Source organism: Felis catus, chromosome B4 (assembly GCF_018350175.1).
Source record: "Felis catus isolate Fca126 chromosome B4, F.catus_Fca126_mat1.0, whole genome shotgun sequence".
Lineage (NCBI taxonomy): Eukaryota > Metazoa > Chordata > Mammalia > Carnivora > Felidae > Felis > Felis catus.
Window position 1 is genome coordinate 74,584,466 of NC_058374.1, and position 20,949 is coordinate 74,605,414.

The 20,949-nt window shown below is 58.6% G+C and overlaps 2 protein-coding genes across 7 annotated transcripts in view; one reads left to right on the forward strand and one right to left on the reverse strand.

Moving 5' to 3' along the window:
• The first annotated feature begins 1,055 nt into the window (after positions 1–1,055).
• Positions 1,056–8,695, forward strand: SLC48A1 (solute carrier family 48 member 1). The gene is made up of 3 exons (XM_023256992.2): positions 1,056–1,276; positions 6,665–6,832; positions 7,458–8,695. Exons 1-3 carry the CDS (start codon positions 1,141–1,143, stop codon positions 7,592–7,594), a joined length of 441 nt encoding a protein of 146 aa, XP_023112760.1. The 5' UTR covers positions 1,056–1,140; the 3' UTR covers positions 7,595–8,695.
• HDAC7 (histone deacetylase 7) overlaps positions 6,302–20,949 on the reverse strand; it is a 40,095-nt gene continuing 25,447 nt past the window's right edge. For all 6 annotated transcript variants that reach the window (XM_019834849.2, XM_011283887.3, XM_011283885.3 and 3 more), the window contains 14 exons: positions 19,649–19,782; positions 19,324–19,444; positions 19,014–19,063; positions 17,681–17,788; positions 16,607–16,662; positions 16,341–16,428; positions 15,144–15,263; positions 14,830–14,927; positions 13,537–13,655; positions 12,921–13,054; positions 12,526–12,610; positions 11,109–11,247; positions 7,012–10,936; positions 6,302–6,814 (listed from right to left, as the gene is read on the reverse strand). In XM_019834849.2, coding sequence (XP_019690408.2) covers positions 10,891–10,936; positions 11,109–11,247; positions 12,526–12,610; positions 12,921–13,054; positions 13,537–13,655; positions 14,830–14,927; positions 15,144–15,263; positions 16,341–16,428; positions 16,607–16,662; positions 17,681–17,788; positions 19,014–19,063; positions 19,324–19,444; positions 19,649–19,782 — 1,298 coding nt within the window. In that variant the 3' untranslated portion in view covers positions 6,302–6,814; positions 7,012–10,890. The remainder of the gene's footprint in view (positions 6,815–7,011; positions 10,937–11,108; positions 11,248–12,525; positions 12,611–12,920; positions 13,055–13,536; positions 13,656–14,829; positions 14,928–15,143; positions 15,264–16,340; positions 16,429–16,606; positions 16,663–17,680; positions 17,789–19,013; positions 19,064–19,323; positions 19,445–19,648; positions 19,783–20,949) is intronic.

The following is a 20,949-nucleotide window of genomic DNA, read 5'->3' on the forward strand; positions in this document are numbered from 1 at the left end:
AGGCAGCAGAGTCGGCAAGAGAGAAGACGTGACAGCACAGGCAGAGGTCAGGGTAACGTGATTGTTAGCTTTGAAGATAAAGGAAGAGAACCCTGAGTCAAGGAATGTGGGTGGTTCTAGAAGCTGGAAAAGGCAAGGAAACAGATTCTCCCCTGCCATCTCCTTGATGTTAGCCCAGTGAGATCCATTTTTAGACTCCTGACCCACAGAACGATGCGATAATAAATGTTTGTTGCTTGAGGCCATTACACTGGTGGTGATTTGTTAGAGCAGCAAAAGGAAACTAATGGAGATACAGGCGACTTGTTTTGCGCAGGTATGTGATGGCCCTCCCCACCTAGATCGTATGTGCTTGAGGGCTCTGGGTTCTGTTTGATGTTCCCTCCCAGCTCCCAGTAGGAAGTTGGGGTCACAGTGGTAGTTCAATATACTCCTGCTATAGATTCTGAGAGTGGGGATGACGTTTGGTAGGGATTTGGGGTGGGGGGGGGATGAGGCTCGTGGAGATGAAAGGAAGGGGAAGCTGTCAGGGTGAGCGAGGTGTTTGAGGTTACAAGGTGATGATCACAGCGCTGGCGTTCTCATACTTCCCGGTGAAGTATCCCCCGAGGTGCGCGTAAAAAAGTCCGGGGGAGGGAATCTGGTGGATCGGGGCAGGGTGGAAGGAATCCTATCCACTGTGCACGTTCCTATTTCCCAATTTTTATATCTTAATTTTTAAGGAGAAATTGACAGGGAATTTTAAGCGAGACTTTTATACTGAGATAAACATGTTCAAGCAGTCACCGCCGCCGGCTTGTGTACACGTGTTTCCGGGCCCCGCCCAGGCCCAAATATCGAGTCCGCGGACGAGCCCCGGCACCCGCCTCGTTACCAGGCGCCCCCCAAGCCAGCCCGGAGGCCCAACGGCCTCGCTTGGCGGAGCTCCGGCCCCGCGCGGTGAGGTTCCGGGCGCGGGCGGCCTCCGGCCGGGGAGGGCGCTGTGCCGGCGGCGCGGGGGGCGGGCCGGGGGCGGAGCGCGGGGCGGCCGGCGGCTCCCGGCTCCCGGCTCCCGGCTCGCGCGGCTCGCCGCCCCGGCCCCGGCCCTGCACCTGTGACTGTCGCGGCGCTCGCCCTCCCCGCCCGGCGCCCGCGGCCCCCATGGCCCCGTCCCGCCTGCAGCTCGGCCTCCGCGCCGCCTACTCCGGCCTCAGCTCCGCGGCCGGCTTCTCCATCTTCCTCGTCTGGACCGTGGTGTACAGACAGCCGGGGACCGCGGCCATGGGGGGGCTCGCAGGTACCCCGGGGCGCGCGGCGGCGGCGGCGGGGGGGAGGGGGGCTCCGGGTCCCGGCTGCGGGCGCGCGGTTGCGGGAGGCGCTGTCAGCTGCTCCCGGAGGCTCCCCGCGGGCCGCGCTGCCCCGGGGACCGGGGCGGGGGCGGGGAGCTGTTTACCCAAAACCGTCCGTGGGCAGCGCAGGCCCCGCGCGGGCCCGGGCGCCGGCGGGAGCCGATGCCCGCCCGAGCCCGCCCCGGCCCGCCTCGGCCCGCCTCCGCCGTTTGCACGAACCTGCCGCGCCGCCGGCGGGGCTGCCGGGTGACAGCGTCCTCCCCGCGCGCCGGCTTCCCCCGCCACCCTCCAGGCGGCCCCCCAGCCACACACACACGCCTGTGCCGGGGGATCTCCGCTCCTCAAGCGCCCCTTGCCAGGCGGCCGGGTGAGGCAGAGGAGGAGTAAGTGGAAAGGAGGGCTGGGGGTTCCTGGGGAAGCCCCTCTCCTCCAGCCAGTGCGGACCCCACCCCCAAATAGAGTCCTCAGCGGAGACCGGGGTGGGGGGGGGGGACCGCGCTAGGGATCTGATGGAAACTGGACATTTTCTTCCCAGCACGTCGGCGTGTCTTTGCCGCCCCTGGGCTGTGGCTCCTCTGGCAAGGTCTGCTGAACCCCGCGCTGGCTGCCTTTTCTGTGCTTTAAAGAGGAGAGGGGAGGCGAGCGCTAGAGTGAGAACGTCAGGGTGCTGGTGGAGGCAGGGTCCTCACCAATGCGCTGTCTTCGCTGTGCACCTTTGGGCACGCAACTAACCTCTCTGTGTCGTGCAGTTGGCGTGAAGACAAAACATGTTATTTCTACTTGCCAGCATTGCCTTCTAATACTTTCTGTGTGTCAGGCACTGTGTAGAGCAACCTGTTTCTATCATCTTATTTAATCTTTACATTAATCCTATGTAGGCATTATCATTGTGCCCATTTTACAGATAAGGCTTAAACTGAAGCTTAAATAAATAGCTGGCCCAGGGTTACACAGCTACATGAAATAATATGTGTGGGAAAAGAACTTTGGGAAAGAATGCATATAAGGATATTACTTTTACATGTGGTGACCTGATTCCGTTCTTAAAATCCTCTGCCCCAAAGAGTCCTAAATGTACTAACTGAAAGTAACTGTATTTACTCCTTGCCACCAAGCTTACTGAGTGCCATCCCTGGTAGACAAGGAAGGGGAGGTGGGATTTCTGCCTTAAAAGAGGAGCATACATAATAACCACAGCCTAAGCAATGCCAAACGGAGCCCTTTGGGGGGCACCAAGGCAGGGCACAGGGTACCCTGGCTGGGATGCTCTCATGCCTACCTAGATGCCCCCCCCACCTGTGGGTTTCTGTCCTCCCTGGAGGCAGCCAGCCCATCATTGCTCAGTTATCTACAGACCCCTGGCTCCCCCTCTGCGCCCCCTGTCCCCCAGCTACTTTGTTCCCGAAGGTTCTCTTCTTGAAGTTTTGTGTTGTTCCTGTTGGCCCTGCTGCTTTCTTTCCCGTTGGGAAGGGGTGTCTTCAGGCCAGGCCCTGTGGCTGCACTGAGACCTGAGATGAAGGGGCTGCTTGGGGCTGAGGAGGAAGGGGGTCAGAGCTAGTGTGTTAGAGTCTGGCCCGGGGGGGGGGGGGGGGGGGGGTGAGCCCCGCCTAGCCATGCGACCTTGGGCGCATTGATGCCTCCTGGGCCTCAGCTTCCCCCCGTGGGAGGATGTATCAGTGAAAGAGGTGATCTTGGAGGCCCCCCTCCAGGTCGGAAATGCTAGTGTAGGGCTCTCTTTCTCTCTCTCTCTGCAGTGTTCATTTCGCAGCTGCCTCTTGGAAGGCTGTGGAAAAGGTCCTGTGGCTTGGGCTCCAGGGAGTGTGGGGTTTCCCTCTGACCCAAATTCTGCCCTCTCTCCCTCTGGGAAGGCTTCCCTTGGCCTCTGAGGCAGGCCGGCTGTGGTGTGGCCTGCCGGGAGAGGTGCTAGGCCAGCCAGCAGCTGGAGCAGGGTGCCGGCGCCTCCCCGACAGTCTGGCCTTCCAGACGAGCAGGAGGTGGCAACAGAAGAGCCAGGCTGCCTGGTGGTGGTGCAGCGGGTGGGGGGAGGGGTCGCCAGGTCATGGCCCCCCTCCCCTGCCCTCTCCACCCTGAGTGGGTTCTGAGAGAGTCTGCAGCCAGTCAGCCTCCTTCCTCTTTTGGGGGTGAAGCATCAGCAGATTTACTGACTTGTGAGCACCCCACTTCTGACTTGGCATTTTCCAGCGCAGAAACTGCTGAGTCACCAGAGGGCAGCCCCAGCACACTCCTTCTCCCCTGCATGGGTGGAGACCCACCCTCGTCCACCTTGATGGGTGTCTGGGAAGAAGCGGCTTGGAGGAAAGGCATTTGCGGAGGAAATGGTTTTGCTGTGGGAATCCTGGGGAAACACACAGACTCTTGTCCCAGGTCTGGTAGACCGAGGAAAGATAAAAAGAACAGAAAAGTTGCTCAAGGAATCTAAATGGCCCACATGAGCTGAGAGGGAGAGGAGCACTGGGGCCCGGGGCCTCGCTTTCCCCTAGGGCAGGGGTGGAAGGCAGGGGTGCAAGAACAGAGCGGAGCCTTGGCCTGCGCTCCCAGTTGCCTGAATTTCTCTGTGGGCTCCCTTGGCCTCCTCCTGGCTCCTCACCAATCCAGCCACTGGTGATACTCTCACTGACCACCTCTGCTCCTTCCTTGCCTTTATCCTGTTAGCCGTGAGCCCCAAGTGGAGCAGGGGCTCCACTCATTGAAGCAGGTGGGGTGAGGAGTGAGGGGTGAGGGCATGCAGGCCGGGGCAACTGTCCATTCTGCCCTGAATTGGACCGACCAGGCTTCCTGGAATCCAGAGCGTCCTGGGGAAGAGAGCAGACCTGGGGGACAATTGCTTCCTGCCTGAGGTGTGGGAGGGGACCAGTGGAGGCTCCTGATCACCTTGGGAGGGGCCCCTGTTCCAAGGGCAGTGGTGGGAGCCTGCTTCCAGAAGTGGCTTGTGTTTGTCTGGAGGCAAGGCCTGTGTACAGGGGAAGTGAGAAGTGGGTATTGTGCCTGCTTATTAACAAAGAACGAGTACGTGGAACACCCAAAATGACCATCTTCCTTTTCCTAGCACTTTCTGGTACATGGGGGAGGGGGAGTTCTGGGGGCCCTGCTGCAGCACGGCCAGTGGACTAAGAGATGGCATTTCCACAGTCCCCTATTTCAGCATTTCCTAACCCAGAAATTGCTGAGTCACAGAGGAATAACTCTGACCTCCTTATTCTTCTCCTGAGCCGGCTCCAGAATCCTTGAGCGCTAACAGATCTTAGAGCTTCTCTACTCAGGCCCCTCCATGGAGGACTGAGGAAGAGGGTAAGCAGAGCGGCCCCATGCAGAAGCCCATTAGACTGTTCCTTGGATGCGCTCCATGACCATATGCCTTCTTCCTAGGGCCCTTTAGAACCCAGTGGCATCCCCAGATGAACTTACGATGCCTGTGAGAGGTCTGGGAGATGCTTCTGGGAAGGGTGGCCAGATGCCCTGCTCCAGATCGTATAAGATGTAAGCCGAAGCCATGAGCCACCTCTGGCCTGCTCCAGCTTGCTGTCTAGGCGGGGATGGATAGACGCTTGTTCCCGCTCGCCCTGATCTCAGGGCTGGAGGCGCCCACGGTCCAGGCGCCAGACCCCTGCAGAAGGTTGGGGTGGGGAGGAGCGGAGCTGGGAGAGTGCAGGTCAGACAGGGTGGGAGGGGAGGCTGGGGGCGGGGCTGGCAGGGCTGAGCCCTCTCTAGGCTGGAAGCCTGGGGTCGCCGAGTTTCCACGCTGGCAGGACCTCTGGGTTCACCCATTTCTAGAGGTGGAAACACAAGGCTCTTGAGAGGTCATGAGCAGCACAGCGGTGCCAGGCCCCAGGCTTCCTGGCTTCCAGTCTCGTGGTTTGCTGTCCCTTGCCAGGCTGCCTGAATTGTGACAGCTTCTGAGCTGATAACCAGAGCATAGTTCTGTGATGATGCTCCCCCCTGCCAGCCTCTTTTTCCCTCCTCACTTAAAAATATATATATGAAAAATCTTGGGCATGTAAAAAAGGATAGATGATTTAATGAACTCCCTTCTACTTAGCACCCGGCCTAAGAAAATACCACCGATTCAGTTGAAGCACTCTCCCACCCCCAATCTGTCAACTTCCCTTCCTTCTCTCCCTTGCCCAAGATAACCACTTTCCCCAACCAGATGCCCACCCTTCCTATGCACATATGCTATTCTGCATGTAGTGTGTGTGACTGTCTTTTTGAAAGGTCTCCTGACTCCTAGGACCCAGCAGCCCGTGTAGCCCACACCCAGGTAGAGAGCTTACAGCTGGCTTTGCCGCGTTCCTCATTCCTTCCTTGCTGGGACCCCGTGGCCCTGCTCCAGACCCTTGTCAATAGCATTGGTATTTGTTCCGCTCATGGGGCTGCACCGGCAGGCACGGCCCGGCACAGAGGGCACTCATTGTAGTGGCTGAGTGGCAGCTGGCATCTTAGTTTGCCCCGAGGGCAGGCCCAGGAAAGGCTGGGGTGTCTGGCCTGCCCTCTCAGCAAACTAGAGGGAGTGAGGTCGGGTCTAGCCAAGAGCAAGAAGGCCACTTGGGTGCTGGGTGGCATTGGGGGGGTCTCCCTGCCGGGCTTCCTCACTCTGCAAGACCAGTCCAGGGAGTTGCGAAAGGGCCAAGAGGTCAGCCACAGGCCTCGAGGTGTCTGGGTTTTGGCCTCTGAGGGCCAGGTAGAGCAGGAGCATCAGGGTGAGAGGGCCACTTCCCCCCTCAGTGGCCCTCAGGGTAGGGAGTCACAGGTCCTCAGAAAACAGGCTGGACTGCATTGATTCCCAAACCTGCTGATGTCAGGACCTCTTCACGCCCTTGAAAAGTAGGGAAGCCCCGAGGAAATTTTGTGTATGTGGGTTCTGTCTATCCATACGCACCATACTAGAAATTAAGACCCAGAACATTTTCAAGCACTTTGAAGCAATATTAAAAATAACTTTGCGTTGCCACAAATAACATTTTTGTGTAAGAAATATTCATGTTTTTCAAAACAAAAAAATTAGGGAGAAGAATGGCATGGTTCCCTATTTTTGCACATCACTTCAACATCTGGCTTAACAGAAGGCACCTAGATTCTCTTAATCTGCTTTTGCATTCAAGTCCTGGCCAGGGGCCTTGGAGCCTCCAGAACACTCCACTCCGCAGTCACGAGACAGTGAAAGGCCAACATTATCTTAGTAGTATTATGTAAACAGCTCTGGCCTCTGGGACAGAAAGGGCCCTGGGGTCCCCGGGGTCCCCGGGGCTGAAGGCCTGGGGGGGGGGGCGCGGGGAACGGTGGTTCGCTCCCTGGGCTGACGAGTCTGTCCCCCGCAGGTGTGCTGGCGCTGTGGGTGCTGGTGACGCACGTGATGTACATGCAGGATTACTGGAGGACCTGGCTCAAAGGGCTGCGTGGCTTCTTCTTCGTGGGCGTCCTCTTCTCGGCAGTCTCCATCGCCACCCTCTGCACCTTCCTGGTGCTGGCTGTCACCCGACACCAGAGTGAGGGCGGGTCAGGGAGGGAAGGGCATGGGAGGGCCACTGGGAGGGGGGTGGGGGCTTAGGAGCGACCCGGGATTCTGGTCCTGGTTCCAAAGCTTGTGTCCGAGGGACTCGGGCAGATCACTTAACCTCCCGGTGCCTGGGTTTTCTCAGTGTTAAGGAGGGGAATGAGTACCCACCGCTAGGGGTGGCAGGGTTCAGTGAACTGCGTGCGAAGCGTTGAGCGGGGGTGTGCGCGCTGGAGGTCCGCAGTGACGGTTGTTATTAGCAGAACGGGTCAGTCCTTCCGCCCAGCTCTGGGGTGGGAGCGCCCCCTGGTGGCGGCGGCCAGCAAGCAGACAAAGGCCCTTCCTGCCCCTAAGGAGTCTAATGCTCAAGCAGGTTGGAAGCCGTGCAGGGTAAATGCAGGAAGGCCCAGTACAGGACACAGACCTGTGTTTGGCCAGTCCTGACCTTCCCTCATCCCCACTGCCTCCTGCCTGCAAACCCTGAATACTTTAAAACAGGTATCGCACTCCATCTCTACTGGAGTTTGTGGGGAGGGGTGGCCCCGGGCTGGCGGCATGGTGGCTGGGGTCCAGGGCAAGGCCCTCTCAAGTCGCGGTTGGGTTCCTGTCCCCTGCAGGCCTCACAGACCCCAACAGCTACTACCTCTCCTGCGTCTGGAGCTTCATCTCCTTCAAGTGGGCCTTCCTGCTCAGCCTTTATGCCCACCGCTACCGGGCTGACTTCGCCGACATCAGCATCCTCAGCGACTTCTGACCCGAGGGGTGAGGTTTCTGGACCCCGAAGGTCCTCAGGACCTGGACTCAGCCTCTGAGACACCAGACAGGCCTGCCACACCCCCCTGGAAACCCTAGATCTGTGGCAGAAGATACACAGCAAGAGGACTGCGGTCTCCCCGGAAGATGTCCTGCTCCCGTTGTGGGGGAGATCCGGGTGCAGCGGAAAGGGGTCCTTCCTGCCAAGTTGCTCCTCCTCAGCCTGGCTGGAGGGCAGCTTTAGACCTTTCCAAATGGATCTATTTTCTTAGCGCTCAGTGAGGAATCTTCGCAAGGAGGGCCAGGGCAATGAGTCAAGGGGTAGGGCAGTGAGCCGTGACCTATGCCTGGGGGCACTCTCCCTCAGGCCAGGCTGGGAACCTGGGAGGTCAGGCCAAGTAAGGGATCTCTAGTAGAGGCCTCTCAGGCCCCAGCCCCAACACCCCATCCTGTTGTCCTTGAGAGTCAGGTAGCTTAACTCCTCAATCCCAGGGATGGCAATACTTGACTCTCTTTTCCCAAGGCCTGGGGACCTGAGAGTTTAGTGTCCCTCATCACCCCAGAGCCGGTCTCCCATGAGTGTGCTAGAACCAGTCATCTTCGCCATACCCAAGCCCTCTCTTTTACACATACCACCCTCCCCAAGCAGGACTCCCTGAATGAGGCCAGACGAAGTGTCTGGGAAAGGTGCCCTGCCCCCAGAAGGGCTTTGGGGAAGGGGGCAGCATGGTGCGGGCTGGAAGGAACCCCTCAGCTCCGTGGCCGGGCACCTCCAGCCCTACATTTCCATCCCTTCTCACATACATTATCCCTAGCTACGAGACACCCCACCGACCCTGCCCCCGCCCACTGCCCTTCACCTAGAGCTTTTGTCTTTTTTAATCTCCTTTCTGAAGGACATCTGCTTTTCTGCCTATACACTGGCACAAGGGCTCACCTAACTCGGGAGGGAAGGAGCTATTGTTACATAGATCTTTTTTATGTTAGGCTGCCATGTTGCACGGTCTACCCTCTCCCCACCTGATGTGTCCTGCCCTTCAGCTCTTTGCCTTATCTGTGTCACTGTCACTTTAGCAGAAATACAGCAGCCATTTGTATCAGATAGCCTCTGGTGGTTCCTTGTGGGGTGGGAATCTTGCGGGGAGCGGGGGAGGTGCCGTGGGAGCGGTAGGCAGGAAGGGCGCTGGTGGAGGGTCTCTAGTTAAACGGTCTCCTTAGCTCAAGTTGTGCCCTGGAGGGTAGAGGGGAGATCTGTGTCTCAGGGGCTGGAGGCCCTCTCCCTCTGGCCCCTCTTGGCATGGGGGAGCCCAGCGGCTTGGCTCTCAACCCATCCCAGCCGGGGCGAGGATGCCCAGAGGCACGGCTTCGGCACCACCAGCGGGAGGTAGTGCCTTGTCCCCCCAGAGGCCAGGACAGACAGGAAGGGGGTGAACCTGCTTCCCTTCATATTCTCCCAGGCTGAGGGCTCGGGGCCAGGTCTGAGGTGATGCGGCTGCTACTCCTGCCGCCTGGAGGAACCTGGCTGGCTCAGAACTATATAAAGATGGGCGTCGGCAGCCTGGCACCTTTCCCTCTGGTGACTGGATGAGCTTGTCCCAGCCTGTTGCCTCACGCATGGTCTCTTCCAAGCTCGGTATATGTTAAGAAGGGATGGTACATCCGAGCAGGAAGGGACCATAAACAGCGTCTATTTCTGGAGCCTTTAACTGATAACCAGAGGCCCCAGGAGGTGACATGACTTACCTGAGCCCCCAGCTGGGACTTGAACCCAGGTAGGTCTGATTCGCCACTCTCTGCGGACGTGTTAGTGAGCTGGGTCTGTGTATCTGTACCTCACACTCTCGGTGGGCCTTGTGTGTACGGACCCAGACCAAAGCCGCTGCCTCTTTATTACCCCACCATGGGCAGGTGGGGGCCGCTAGGGTGCGTTCAGCATGGATTTTTCCTGCAAGGGAGCTGTCACAGAGGGGCAAGGAGCTGGAGGCGTGCCGGCCCGCAGCCTGACCCTGGTCCCTCTGCCACACCAAATGAGACGCACACTGTGCCGTGCAGCCATACTATGCTCGCTGTGCCCCCCTCACCCCCAGGAGGCCCTTCCACAGGCACCTTTAAAGCAAATAAAACATTTATTCAGATTTTTTTTCCATTTTTTTCTTTTCTTTTTTTTTCTTTTTTACAAAAACATGCATACATACACAGGGGGTGGTGGTTCTCGGGAAGACACACACATACGCGCGCGTGCACACACGCGCACACACACACGCACACACACACACATACTCTCACTCTCTCTAGCACACAAATACTTTCCTTCTTGGCCCCAGGCCTGGACCCCAGAAGCCTTGAAGACTTGGCCAGGGCAGCCTCCCCTCCCCCATGTCTTGCATCCACTCTCCCACCCCCTTTCCCCTCAGCCGAGCTGGTCCTATGGAGGGCAGGAGTCAGAGCTGGGTGAGGGAGACCCCAGAAAGAGAGAAGTCTCATGGAGGAGGGCAGTGACCAAGGGGTCCCTGGTGGTCATGCTGTGCTACTGAGGGGAGATGAAGAGTTTGGCACCATTGGCTCAGGAAGCACAGAACTCCAAGAGCACCTGTCTGCTCCACCAGGGCACTGAGATGGCGGACGTAGGGTGGCCTCTGGCAGGGGCAGGGACCAGATGGGAGGCCTGCCAAGGACTGCTCGCTCTCTTGGAAGGAGCTTTGTCTCCCTGCCCAGTGGCGGGGGGAGGGGGGAGGAAGCTTCCAGAGTCATCTGAAGAAGCAGGCAAGAGGGATTCCCCCTGCACTCAGGTATAGGGGACCCCCTGGCTCCTCCTACCCATCCCCTTCTCCCCCCCCCTCTGGCCCAGCCCTCAGAGCCTCAGAAGGGCCACCCTGGTTGAGGCCAAGTTCACATTTCTGTGTGGAGCCTGGGGCTGTGTGCAAAGCCCAGGGTCTACAGAGCCAAGAATAGTGGTTATCAGTGAGCCTGACTGAGCCAGTCCTCCTCTGTGCAGTCCTGAGGAAGGGGGGCCCAGCCAGGGGCCTGCACCCCAAAGGGGTAGACTCTGTTCTTGAGAGAGCCCTACCAAGGGCTGGCCGACTGCCCAGCCTGCCTCTTCTCGGGGTCCTCTCTGGTCCCTATCCTAGACCCAGGGCCCTTCTCAGGCTCCTTGGGGTGACTGTCAAGGGGCCGTTCTCTGGCCCCAACTACCTGCCCAAAGGCTCTCTGAAGACTCCGGGAATGGGTACTATGGCCAGAGGTTAGAAGAGAACCAGGTCCGAAGGGCAGGGTGGGCAGGCAGATCCGTTCTAAGCCTTAGAGATTCATAGGTTCTTCCTCCTCCACCAGCTGTTGTGAGGGCCTGGGGGAGAGACAAGGATTGAGATGCCGGAGGGCCAAGGGCTGCAGGAAGGGCCTCAGCCTAGCCTCCCAGGAAGCCTGAGAAGGCTGGGGCGGCTGTGCCAGGATCGGGGATCCTCAAGTTGGAGGAGTCCGAGGGGTGGAGAGCCTGTCGGCCAGGGGTCGGGCATTACCGCTCTTCAGCCAGGATGCCCACGGAGAGGGATGCCAGTGCGGTCACTGCCTCCACTTCTTCTGTGTCGGCCCCTGGCACCCTGGGCACCCAGGAGTCTGGACAGGAGGCCAGGCGCTGCATGCAGCCCCAGTATTTACCTGGGACAAGAAGCGGAGTCGGAAAGGGCTGGGGAAGCGAGCCCCTCCACCCTGCCACACCATGCATTCTAGACTGATATCGAGGCTGGACCCCTCAGGCCAAGGGCCCGACAGCAGCGGGCGTGTCCTCAGGTTCGGGTCAACGCTCTCACCTGCCTCTGCCTTCAACAGAACACGTTCCCCTACTCGGCCCCCCCCCCCCCCGCAGCCCTGACAGGGTGAGCAGAGAAGATTCATCGTGGCTATGAGGGGGCTCCAGCAGGTGCCCAAGCCATTCTCCCACCTCTTTGGGTGAAAGACCACCTGTGACCCATTCCCATAGGTATAGGGTTCCTAAGAGCACCAGGAGGGCTCAGTTTCTCCTAGATGGGGTCTGCATCAGAGTCATCTCACAGATCTCGAGCTCCAGCCTCCTGGAACACAGGATCTCACTCATGTGCTGTCCCCAGCAATGCTCAGCCCAGCACATAGGACAGGACAGCGTGGTAGGTGGGAAGGACAGAGCACAGAGAGCTGACCACCACCACGGCTGCTCTGTGTGGCTGTCGGCAAGTCACTTACCCACCCTGGGCTTCCACTGCCCCCGCTAGGCCATGGACATGACCATCCTGCCGACTGTTGTAAGAAATGATGTCTACGGGACATGCCCAGCCCAGGGCTTGGCCCAGTGTGTGAAGTACCCATGCAAAGTACCAGTGGCATCTTCACTGTTATGTATACTCACCCTACTGGCCCTGGATGTGGGAAAATCTATTTCATTCACTTTTGTATCCCTAGCATTGAACATGGGTCTTTATATAAAGTGCTCCATAGATGCTAAGTTGAAGGTGAAAATTTTAAATGCTTTCCAAATGTGAGGTTATTCCAAAACCAGCCCCCAGAGCAGGCAGCGCTCCCAAGACCCTGTGGCCAGGATTGAGGGTCAAGGCAGGAAGCAGCGATTTTGTCAAAAGGCCTAACCGTTGCTACTGGCCCGGCCTTGGCCTAGGGCTGTGGCTGGAGATTGGAGGACAGTCCTGCCTGGAGGAGGCAGGGGTTCCCTGACTCATGGTAGTCCTCACTGGATCCATCTGGAGGGCTCCAAGAGTATCCATTCATGGGGAGGGAGGCAGTCCCACCATTACTATTGGGGTGATTTGTAGGAAGCTCATTCCAACACTGCAGCAGAGACCCTCACCTGGCTGGTACTGGAAGCCAGGGGGCCCAGGTTACTGAGGGCAACTGACCCCTGAGCTTCTCCCAAGTCTGAGGGCAGGAGCATCCTCTCTCTATACTCACTGTGCACCTGGATCACGGCTTCCAAAGAGCGGATGGCGTTGAGGTTGGGCTTCTGCTTCCAGCCTTCTTCTGAGAGAGGATCCACCTACAGAAGAAAACAGTACATCAGCCACCAGTCTCTCAGGGAGCCACAGGCCCAGCTCTCCTACCCCAAGGGCCCTGGCTTTCCAGGCACAAATATTCATGTGCTCCTGACTCTGCCTACCGTTGGAAACACTGGTCCTAGACTTGACCTGGGGAAGGGGCACCCACTCTGTCCCCCTCATTCCAGGCCTGCCACCCCCACCCTATCTGCAAGCCCTCCAGGAAGCACTCCATCTGCCTGCCCTTTGGGGCAGTCCTGGGGAGCCGGGCTCCCTGCCCTATAGATGCGCAGACGGGAGCAGACAACTCACCTTGTTTCCCAGAAGAGCAGCCACACAGGCCTCAGAAGCGTCACAGATGGCTGTGAGGTCATGGCCGCCTTCCAAGGCCAGCACCACTGCACCTCCCGCCAAGCTCATCAGCTGCTGGGTCATGTACCCAAAACCTAAAAGATTGGGTGGGGAGGAAGAGGAGAGGTGCGGCTGGAGGGGAGGCAGACTCTCTCTACCTCTGTGATTGCCCTGCTTGCTTCCTTTTTTATAAATGATCACCAGATGCATACACCTCTACTTCAAGGGCTTTCCCACGGACTCCCATGCAAAACCTACCCGTAAGCTTCAGTCACGGCTTGCAGAGCCTAAGGGACTGGACTTGCATAAGGGCCACAGCTAGTAAGTGGCAAGGCCAGGACTGGAACCCGGGGCATCGACTCCGGCCTATCTTATCCACTAAGCTTCACCATCTTCTCTGTCCCCCAGGCCCTGGGGCCCAGCAGGCTGAGCGGGCTTCCTCTGTTCTGAGAGTACTGCTCCTTCCCATCTCCCTCTCCCCCCCACAAAAAACTTGCCAACCCAGCCTGGGCAGTGCCTCCGCTCCCAGCCTGGCCCCATTCCCTGCCCCTCCCCCTGGGCTGCGGGCCCTCCTTACATTTAGCGGAAACATGGTAGCCACCCAGCGGGGCTGGGTGACCCTCGGCAGCATCAAACCCAGCTGACACCAGAACCAGGTCCGGAGAGAACTCTCGGGCAATGGGCATCACAACCATCCTGTGAAGGGTGCCAGATGTGGGGGCTCATCACTCTGTGCAGGGCTGCCAGGGGCACAGGCCCTCTCCCACCAGTTTTAACTGTGTGCATCCTGTTCTTAGGACTCCTAGAGGCCCAATAACGGCAGGATAAATGGATCCCTGTGACCGCCTTGACCTGGCTGGCCACCCATGTCCCTGCACAGCCTAAGGACTCAGCCACCTAGAGCTCTTGACTGGCAAGAGGCAGAAGGAGTCAAGGATGGGACAGAAAGGGAAGGAAAGAGGAGTGAGTGTGTGTATGTCTGCGGGGTGTGGTGGGTGGGGCCATGGTGGGGGCAGGTCCCTAAGCCTCTGGGACTAGAAACCTAGAGCTTGGCTACCACCCACTTTGGCCTGAGTTGACCACACTTGACCACTTGTCACTTGAGAGCTGACTCTCTTGACGTCCTGGGCCACCCAGATCCACTCTCTCATCCTCTCCCCCTGCCGGTCCCCCACAGCTGCCTCCCTCCACCCTTACCCAACTCTGAGGTCCATTTGGATGTCTTTCAAGGCCCTGGGCTCAGGGCACACAGATACCAGGAACCCCAGTCCAGCTCTCATGGAGAGTATTTCCAGAAAAGTATTTGAAACCTACTTCCAGGGTTCCCTTTTCTCAAATGCAGAATGGGGACCCCGGAGTGAACCACATAAGGGTTCCTAAACAGAGCCCAAAGCCTCTCTTCTCAACTGCCTTTTCTAAAGCAACTTCCCCAATATGGACATCATCTGCTTTGTCTCTTTCTCCACAGTATAAATTACTTCTCTCCTGTGCAAAGCCCACCTCCTCCAGGTAGCTTTCTTTGACTGGATGTGGCAGCTGTGCTCCCTCCACCCTGCCTGTTTCTCAGCATTCAGTTCAACCTCGGCTCTTGGTAACATGTGACTTTATATAGCACCCTTGGCTTTTTCATTCTGAGTTTCCTGTCTTCCCATGGGGGCTGGAGGCTCCTAGAGGCCGGCGTAAACACTGCCTTTCCTTTCATTTGTCTCAGTCTGGAAGGCCCACCCTGGGACTGGTTTAAAATGTCCAGCAATTGGATGAGGATGGGCTGCCAAGCCAACAGATCACCTCCAGCCTGGTACTGCTGGGAAAGGGGCAGGAAAGGGTGGCCTTGCTGGGCATAACTCCCCTGTTCCCCCAGAGCACTCACCTGAAGGCAGCCAGGTACTCAGGATCCCCCATAGGGGGGTCTAGACCTCCTGCCCAGGCCACGTTGACATTGAAGCCCTCACCGCTGCCAGCTCCCACCTGGAAAACAGGAAGCAAGAGAGACAGGAGGGGAGCAGAGTCCCAGGAGAGAAATCCCAGGGTGCCAGTGCTACAAGACCAGTTCACTTCCAGGTGGAGAAACGGAGGATCAGAGAGGCTAAGCAACCTGCCCAGGATCGCACAGCTAGTTGTGACAGAGGCACGGTCAGGGCCATGAAGGAGAGTCAACGGGGCCAGAAGGGGGCATGCGGTTACCTCATCCACGGCCCCACTGCCGGGGAAGAAGTTGCCATCATCATGGCGATGCAGGGAGATGTAGAGCACACTGGGGTCCTGGTAGAAGGTTTGCTGGGTGCCATTGCCATGGTGAACATCCTGTGCAGGGAGATGGACAATGGATTAGGGAAGGCCTGAAAGCACACAGGTGGAAGACCAGGGGAGGTTAGAAGGGATCTCAGAGTCCGTCTTCTGAGGGTCAGGACCCTAGACTGGCAGGGAGGAGCCTGGGGTTCCTGGAGCTACACTGTTAAGTGGTCCTAAGCAGTCCACTGGCTCTCTCTGTGCCTCAGCCTCTGCATGTGTGCACAGGTGTGAGACCATGAAAGGGGAGGAGACGTGCCAAGGACCAGCCAGCCAGGAAGAGCGACAAATGTGTGGCAGAAGTGGGAGGAATCCAGGATTACGCGTGTCTGGAACCTCCACTGCCGTGTCTGATCCAAGGTCATGGAGTGATGAGAACCCAAGCTGAGTTACAGAGGAGCTGTACATGGACCCCAGCGCCGCCCCTCCCAGGGAGAGCCGTGGCCTGACGCTTGGTAACTCAGAGGACCGTGCGCGGGCACAAGTGTGGAAAGTTCCTCCACTGTCACCTTCTGTAGAGGAAAGTCCCATGCACGGGTGTTCGGGCAGAGGGGTTTAGCACGGATGCATGTACTCCAGGGCTCAACAGCCTGAGTTCAAATCCCAGTCTCAGAACTTACTACATGTGTGGCTATGTGCAAGTTACTTAACCTCTCTGGGCTCACGCTCCTCATCTGAAACTGGGCTACAGCTGGGATCAAACAAACATATCACAGGTAAAACTGTAGCGTCTAGATGTGATCAGGAGCATGTTGATGTTACCGGTTATTGTTACTGCCATTATTACCACTGTACCGGAAATGCAGAAACCATCAGATCTGCAGAAAGAAGCCAGTAGAGGCCAAAGAGCACTCAAATGTCTCTTGCCACGGTGGGAGGTTGTCACAGCTGAGGGCCTTCCCCCCACACCATCGCCCCTGGGCCTCCCACCCCCTGATGTGGTGTCATCTTCACCCACATTTTACACAGAAGGAAAGTGAGGCTCAGGAGGCTGATGCGGAACAAGGACAGGAAGCCATATCCTCTGCTGCCAGGCTCAGGGCTCTTTCCACAGGGCTCACGGATCTGAAGGGGCTAGGAACAGGGACCTACCCAGTCCATGATGAGGATCTTGCCAGCCTTGCCCTGTTGTTGAAGCTGCCGGCAGGCAATGGCCACAGAGTTGAAGAAGCAGAAGCCCCTGGGAGGAGGAGAGAGAGGCGTTGCCAGCCTATTTCCCCCGTGTATCTCCACCTCTCCAGCCTCCTTCCTCTGCCTGCCCCTGGCCTGGCCTAGCCCTAGAAGGCTCAGGGGACAGAGGGGGAATGCCCCCCCCCCCCCACCTCATCGCCCCCAGCAAGGCCTCCCCCCGGCCTTACATGGCTGTGGAATGGTCCGCATGGTGTCCTGGGGGCCGAACCACAGCAAAACCATTCTGGAAACAGAAAGAATGCTCATCAACCAAAGGGTCAGCACCCGGAGCCACATCTCCGTGAAGCTGCCCCCAACCCGAGGCTCATCCCTTGAGTAGGGGTCACAGGACAACAGCTGTCCGCAAATCTGACCACAGCCAGGCTGGATCTGAGATGCCCCGATGCTGGGCCTCTGAGCCAGGCATCCTCTGCTTTTAGGCTGGACGTGAAAACAAACCGCGCCCCCCCCCCCCCCCACCAACCTTGGTGTATTCGAGCTGTTATCACTTTATAACAACAGTTACTATTTGTTGGGCAAAATCTACTGCCTGGCACCGTGCCAAGCACTCTACAAACACCAGGTTTCATCCCAACATCTCTATGAGTGTAAATGTTATCTAATCCTTACAACATCTCCACGAGATCAACATGATTATCTCCAGTTCACAGAGGAGGACAAATCTGAAGCTCGGGCAGGTTAAATAACTTGTGTGAAGCTGCCTGCTTGTGGAGGGCAAGACCAAAATTTACAACCCAGGGCTGAGCCTTTAACTGCAACGCTCCTCCAAGGAGAAGAAATGAACACGAGGCCACGTTGGGCTCTGAGCTCATAGACAGGGGGGCGCGTGGGCCTCAGCACAGGCCCCCGTGAGGTGCCCAGCCCAGAGCAAACAAGCACAGGCACCAACCGGCCTATAAAAAAACCCTCGGTATTGCCAAGAACCAATTTGCCAATGGACAAAGGTCCAGACGTGCTCTGCAACTCGCCAGGGGTCACCCCGTGGGTCTGTGTGTTGAATGATCCTGAACGATTATAATCCCGTGTCTCTTCGAGACAGAGGTCCAGGGTCACAGTGGCTTGACTCCCCACCAAACAACATGACCCTAAGGTTCAAATCTCAGCTTAGTCCCCCAAGCACTCAATTTCCCTTCCAAAACCCTGTGGGGACGTCCCAGAGGAACAAGAGGTCTGGGCTCCCGGGTCTGGCTGTCCCTGCAGCGTCCCCTGTGGCTCACCCACCTTCAGCTCAAACCTCCTACCTTTAGCTCACGGGAAGCGACTTTGAAGGCAAGGTCAGTGACGCTGCCGGCTGCCCAGCGGGCCGCATTGGAAGAGTGCAGCTCATTCCAGATGGTATCGGTATCCACCTGTGGGGGCCAGAGCCAGGGCCTGCGTCACCAGAGGCCCCCCACAGGAGCCGGGGCCCACTTGGGTGGTGCCCACCCCACGGCCAGGACCCCAGGGGCAGGGAGCTGGGCAGACAGCGCTGCCTCCCCAGTGCCCCACCACCCAAAGGCAAGGCCTCCTGTGTCCCCCAATCCCAGCATGACTTCTCCTTCCCAGCTTCAGTCCATATCACCAGCCCGTATCTGGCCAGCACTCTGCCGGCAGCATCGCGCCTGCCTCCCCAGTCAGAGGAGGGGGCATGGCGTTACCTGGGCGGGACTTGGGGTTTGGACCGGGAGGGGGTTTTAAGCCCCAGCTGACTCTGCTCAGGCCCTGCGGGACGGTCGGAGCTCGAGGGGCCGTCTGCACCACTGTCTTCCACTCAGGGCCCCTAGCCCAGGCTGGGAGGCCCCCCAAACCCAGTCCCTGGGCCTCAAGGCTAGGGAGGGGCCGGGGGGCATGATGGGGAGATGGGGAGGGCGAGGCGGACCAAGAGAGGCGAGGAAGGCAGAGAGAGTCGCAAGAGGCTGGAGAAAGAGAGAGAGAGAGACAGACAGAGAGGGAGAGGAGGGAGGAGAAAACAGAAGCAACAACAGTTGGAAAAATCAGAAAGTGGCAAGAAATGGGAAGTTGTGAATAGGGCGCTGACTGGCTCCCAAACAGCCCCCCAGCTATGGCTCCCACTTCCCTCCAGAACTAGGCCTCCATCCCGTGCCTGCACACTCCTGGCTGGGACACCACCAGAGGAGGCAGAGCGCCCCTGAAGCTGGGCGAGCAGGGAGGAGGGGAAGGTGGGCAGTGGGAGAGAATTGCCTGGGTCGCCAAGGACACCGGAGGCACCCCCACAGCCCCAGGCCGTGGAGCCTGACCTCCCGGAGGCCAGCGTGGAAGGGACAATCCCGACCACCACCAAGGTCTTACGAAGGGAGGCGATCCCCTGCTCTTTGAACCTCACTCGACATTTACCACACACCGTCTCAGTGCAAGGCACAGGGCTCCCCACTCAGGAGACACTGATAGGTGGAGGACACACCTGTCCACAAGGAGCTTCTAGCCAGCAGAGGAGCATTATGGGAGAGCCCCTGGCCCAACGGGTCTGGTAGAACCACATGAACAAGCAGGTAGGGGCTGGGCCTGGGAGAACAGAAGGGAGGAGCTCCGAGAGCCCGTGGCAACGGCCGCTCAAGACCCCCCGGGCACACTTACCCCTACCCCACCACAGGGCAGCATCACAAACATCCGCTGTGCCAGGAGCCCTGTGGGGAGAGGCCCAGTGTGTGTGAGCTGAATCCTCTCGGCTCTGGCCCGGCTGGGAGCACAGAGAGCCCACAGAGGGCTGGGGCCAGGTACGCGGGGCAAGAGGGCAGTGGGCAGCGGAGGGACTAGGGCAGCCTGGGGATGCCCAGGATGCTGGGGGCACAGGCCGGGCAGGGGTGGGGCAAGAGAGCACAGGGGATGAGTGGGCCGGGTGAGCCAGTGGAGGCCCCGGGGACCCCAGGCACCACGAGGCCCCTACCTGCCAGCTTCCCGTTGTCCAGTTTGAGGCGGCTGAGCGGGTTGGTGCCATAGAGGAGCACGTGCCGCTCGGAGTGCACTGACTGCAGCTCCTCCAGGGAGGCCTTCCGGCCCCGGAGACACTGGGGAAGGGCCCGCAGAGCTCCTAAGGCCCTGCTCACCCCCTCCCTGCCATCACCGCCACCCACTTGGCCCCTCATCTCCCACTGGCTCCAGGGCCCCCCTTCCCTTCCCTTCCCTTCCCTTCCCTTCCCTTCCCTTCCCTTCCCTTCCCTTCCAGCACTCCCACCTCCTCCGGTTCCGCAGCCCCCTCCCTGCCTGCTCACCTCACACTGGCTCCGGAGCCCCCGCTCCTGCAGCCGGGACCAGATGCTCTGGATACGGCCCGCGTGCTCCGGGTGCCTGCTGTTGTCCCCGCAGGAGCACTGGTGTTTCAGCATCACCGAGTCGTACACCAGCCCTGCCAAGAACAGGGCTCAGGGCCCAGACCCAAGGGAGTCCCCACCCCCGCCCCTGGCTGCACGCACACGCGCACACACACGGAGCCAACCTGACATGCCCCCCGCCCCCCGTCACGCAATCCCACATACCCCATCCTGCCCCTCGGCCCCTCACACCCAGACACACCCCCACCCCGGTCACTAACCCAGGCAGCCTCAGGCACCCCGCGCACACACGACACAGCCCCAGCTAATGCTGCTGCCACACAGCCGATGCCTTCCTGCCACACTGTCCCTGCTCCCCTGGCCCAGTGCATCCACCATGACCTCAGGAGCTCAGAGCCTAACAAAAGGAGGCCTAATGTCAGGGTCTCACGCTGGATGCCATGACCCAAATAGGCGGCCACGGGGGAACGAGAGGAGAAAAACATTCCTCAGAAACCCCCAGACTGAGAGGGGGGAAGCCTACAGTGACACTGAGCCACGTGACAAGACAGATGCAGTTTTGGGGAAGTGACTGCTTCGGCCTGAACAGCGGGGACGCCTAGAGGGCCCTGAACACGGTGGGTGTCCAGCACGCCTCAGGACAGCAGGATCTGCGAAACTTTCACACCACTTCGCCCAGGGATGCCACTCCTTAAGAGTGGGAAACAACACCAGGGGTGAATGAAGGTTTATGCACAAGGATGTTCCCGTGAGGGAAAACGAGTAGCCCAACCCGGAAGAAATCTTGAAAAAAATAAAGATAGAATACTGTGACGAAATAGTCCAAAAATCTCACTTTTACGGGTGAGTTGCATCACAGCGTGTTCGTAACACATTCACAGAACAAGGCGGGGCACAGCACGCAGCCCGTGTGTAGACGGAGTTTGTACACAGCTGGCTTAAGATGGGGCTGAACAACAGCAGCCTTCAGGAGAGGCTGCTTTGGGGTGGTGGGATACTGGCTGGTGATTTTTATTTCATTCTTAGGTTTTTACGTGGTTTATAAAATTTCTAAAAAGCTTTTAAGCTCTTTTTACAAGCAGAGCAACCGTAACAAATATCGCTTTTGAAAGATCTGAGCTGGGTGCCAGGAGGCCCGGATTCCTGGCCTGGCTTGACCGTCAGCTTGCTATTTGGCAACCTTGTCACCTTAGGTCCCCGGCGCCCAGGTCTCCTCATCTGTAAGATGAGAACCACCACCC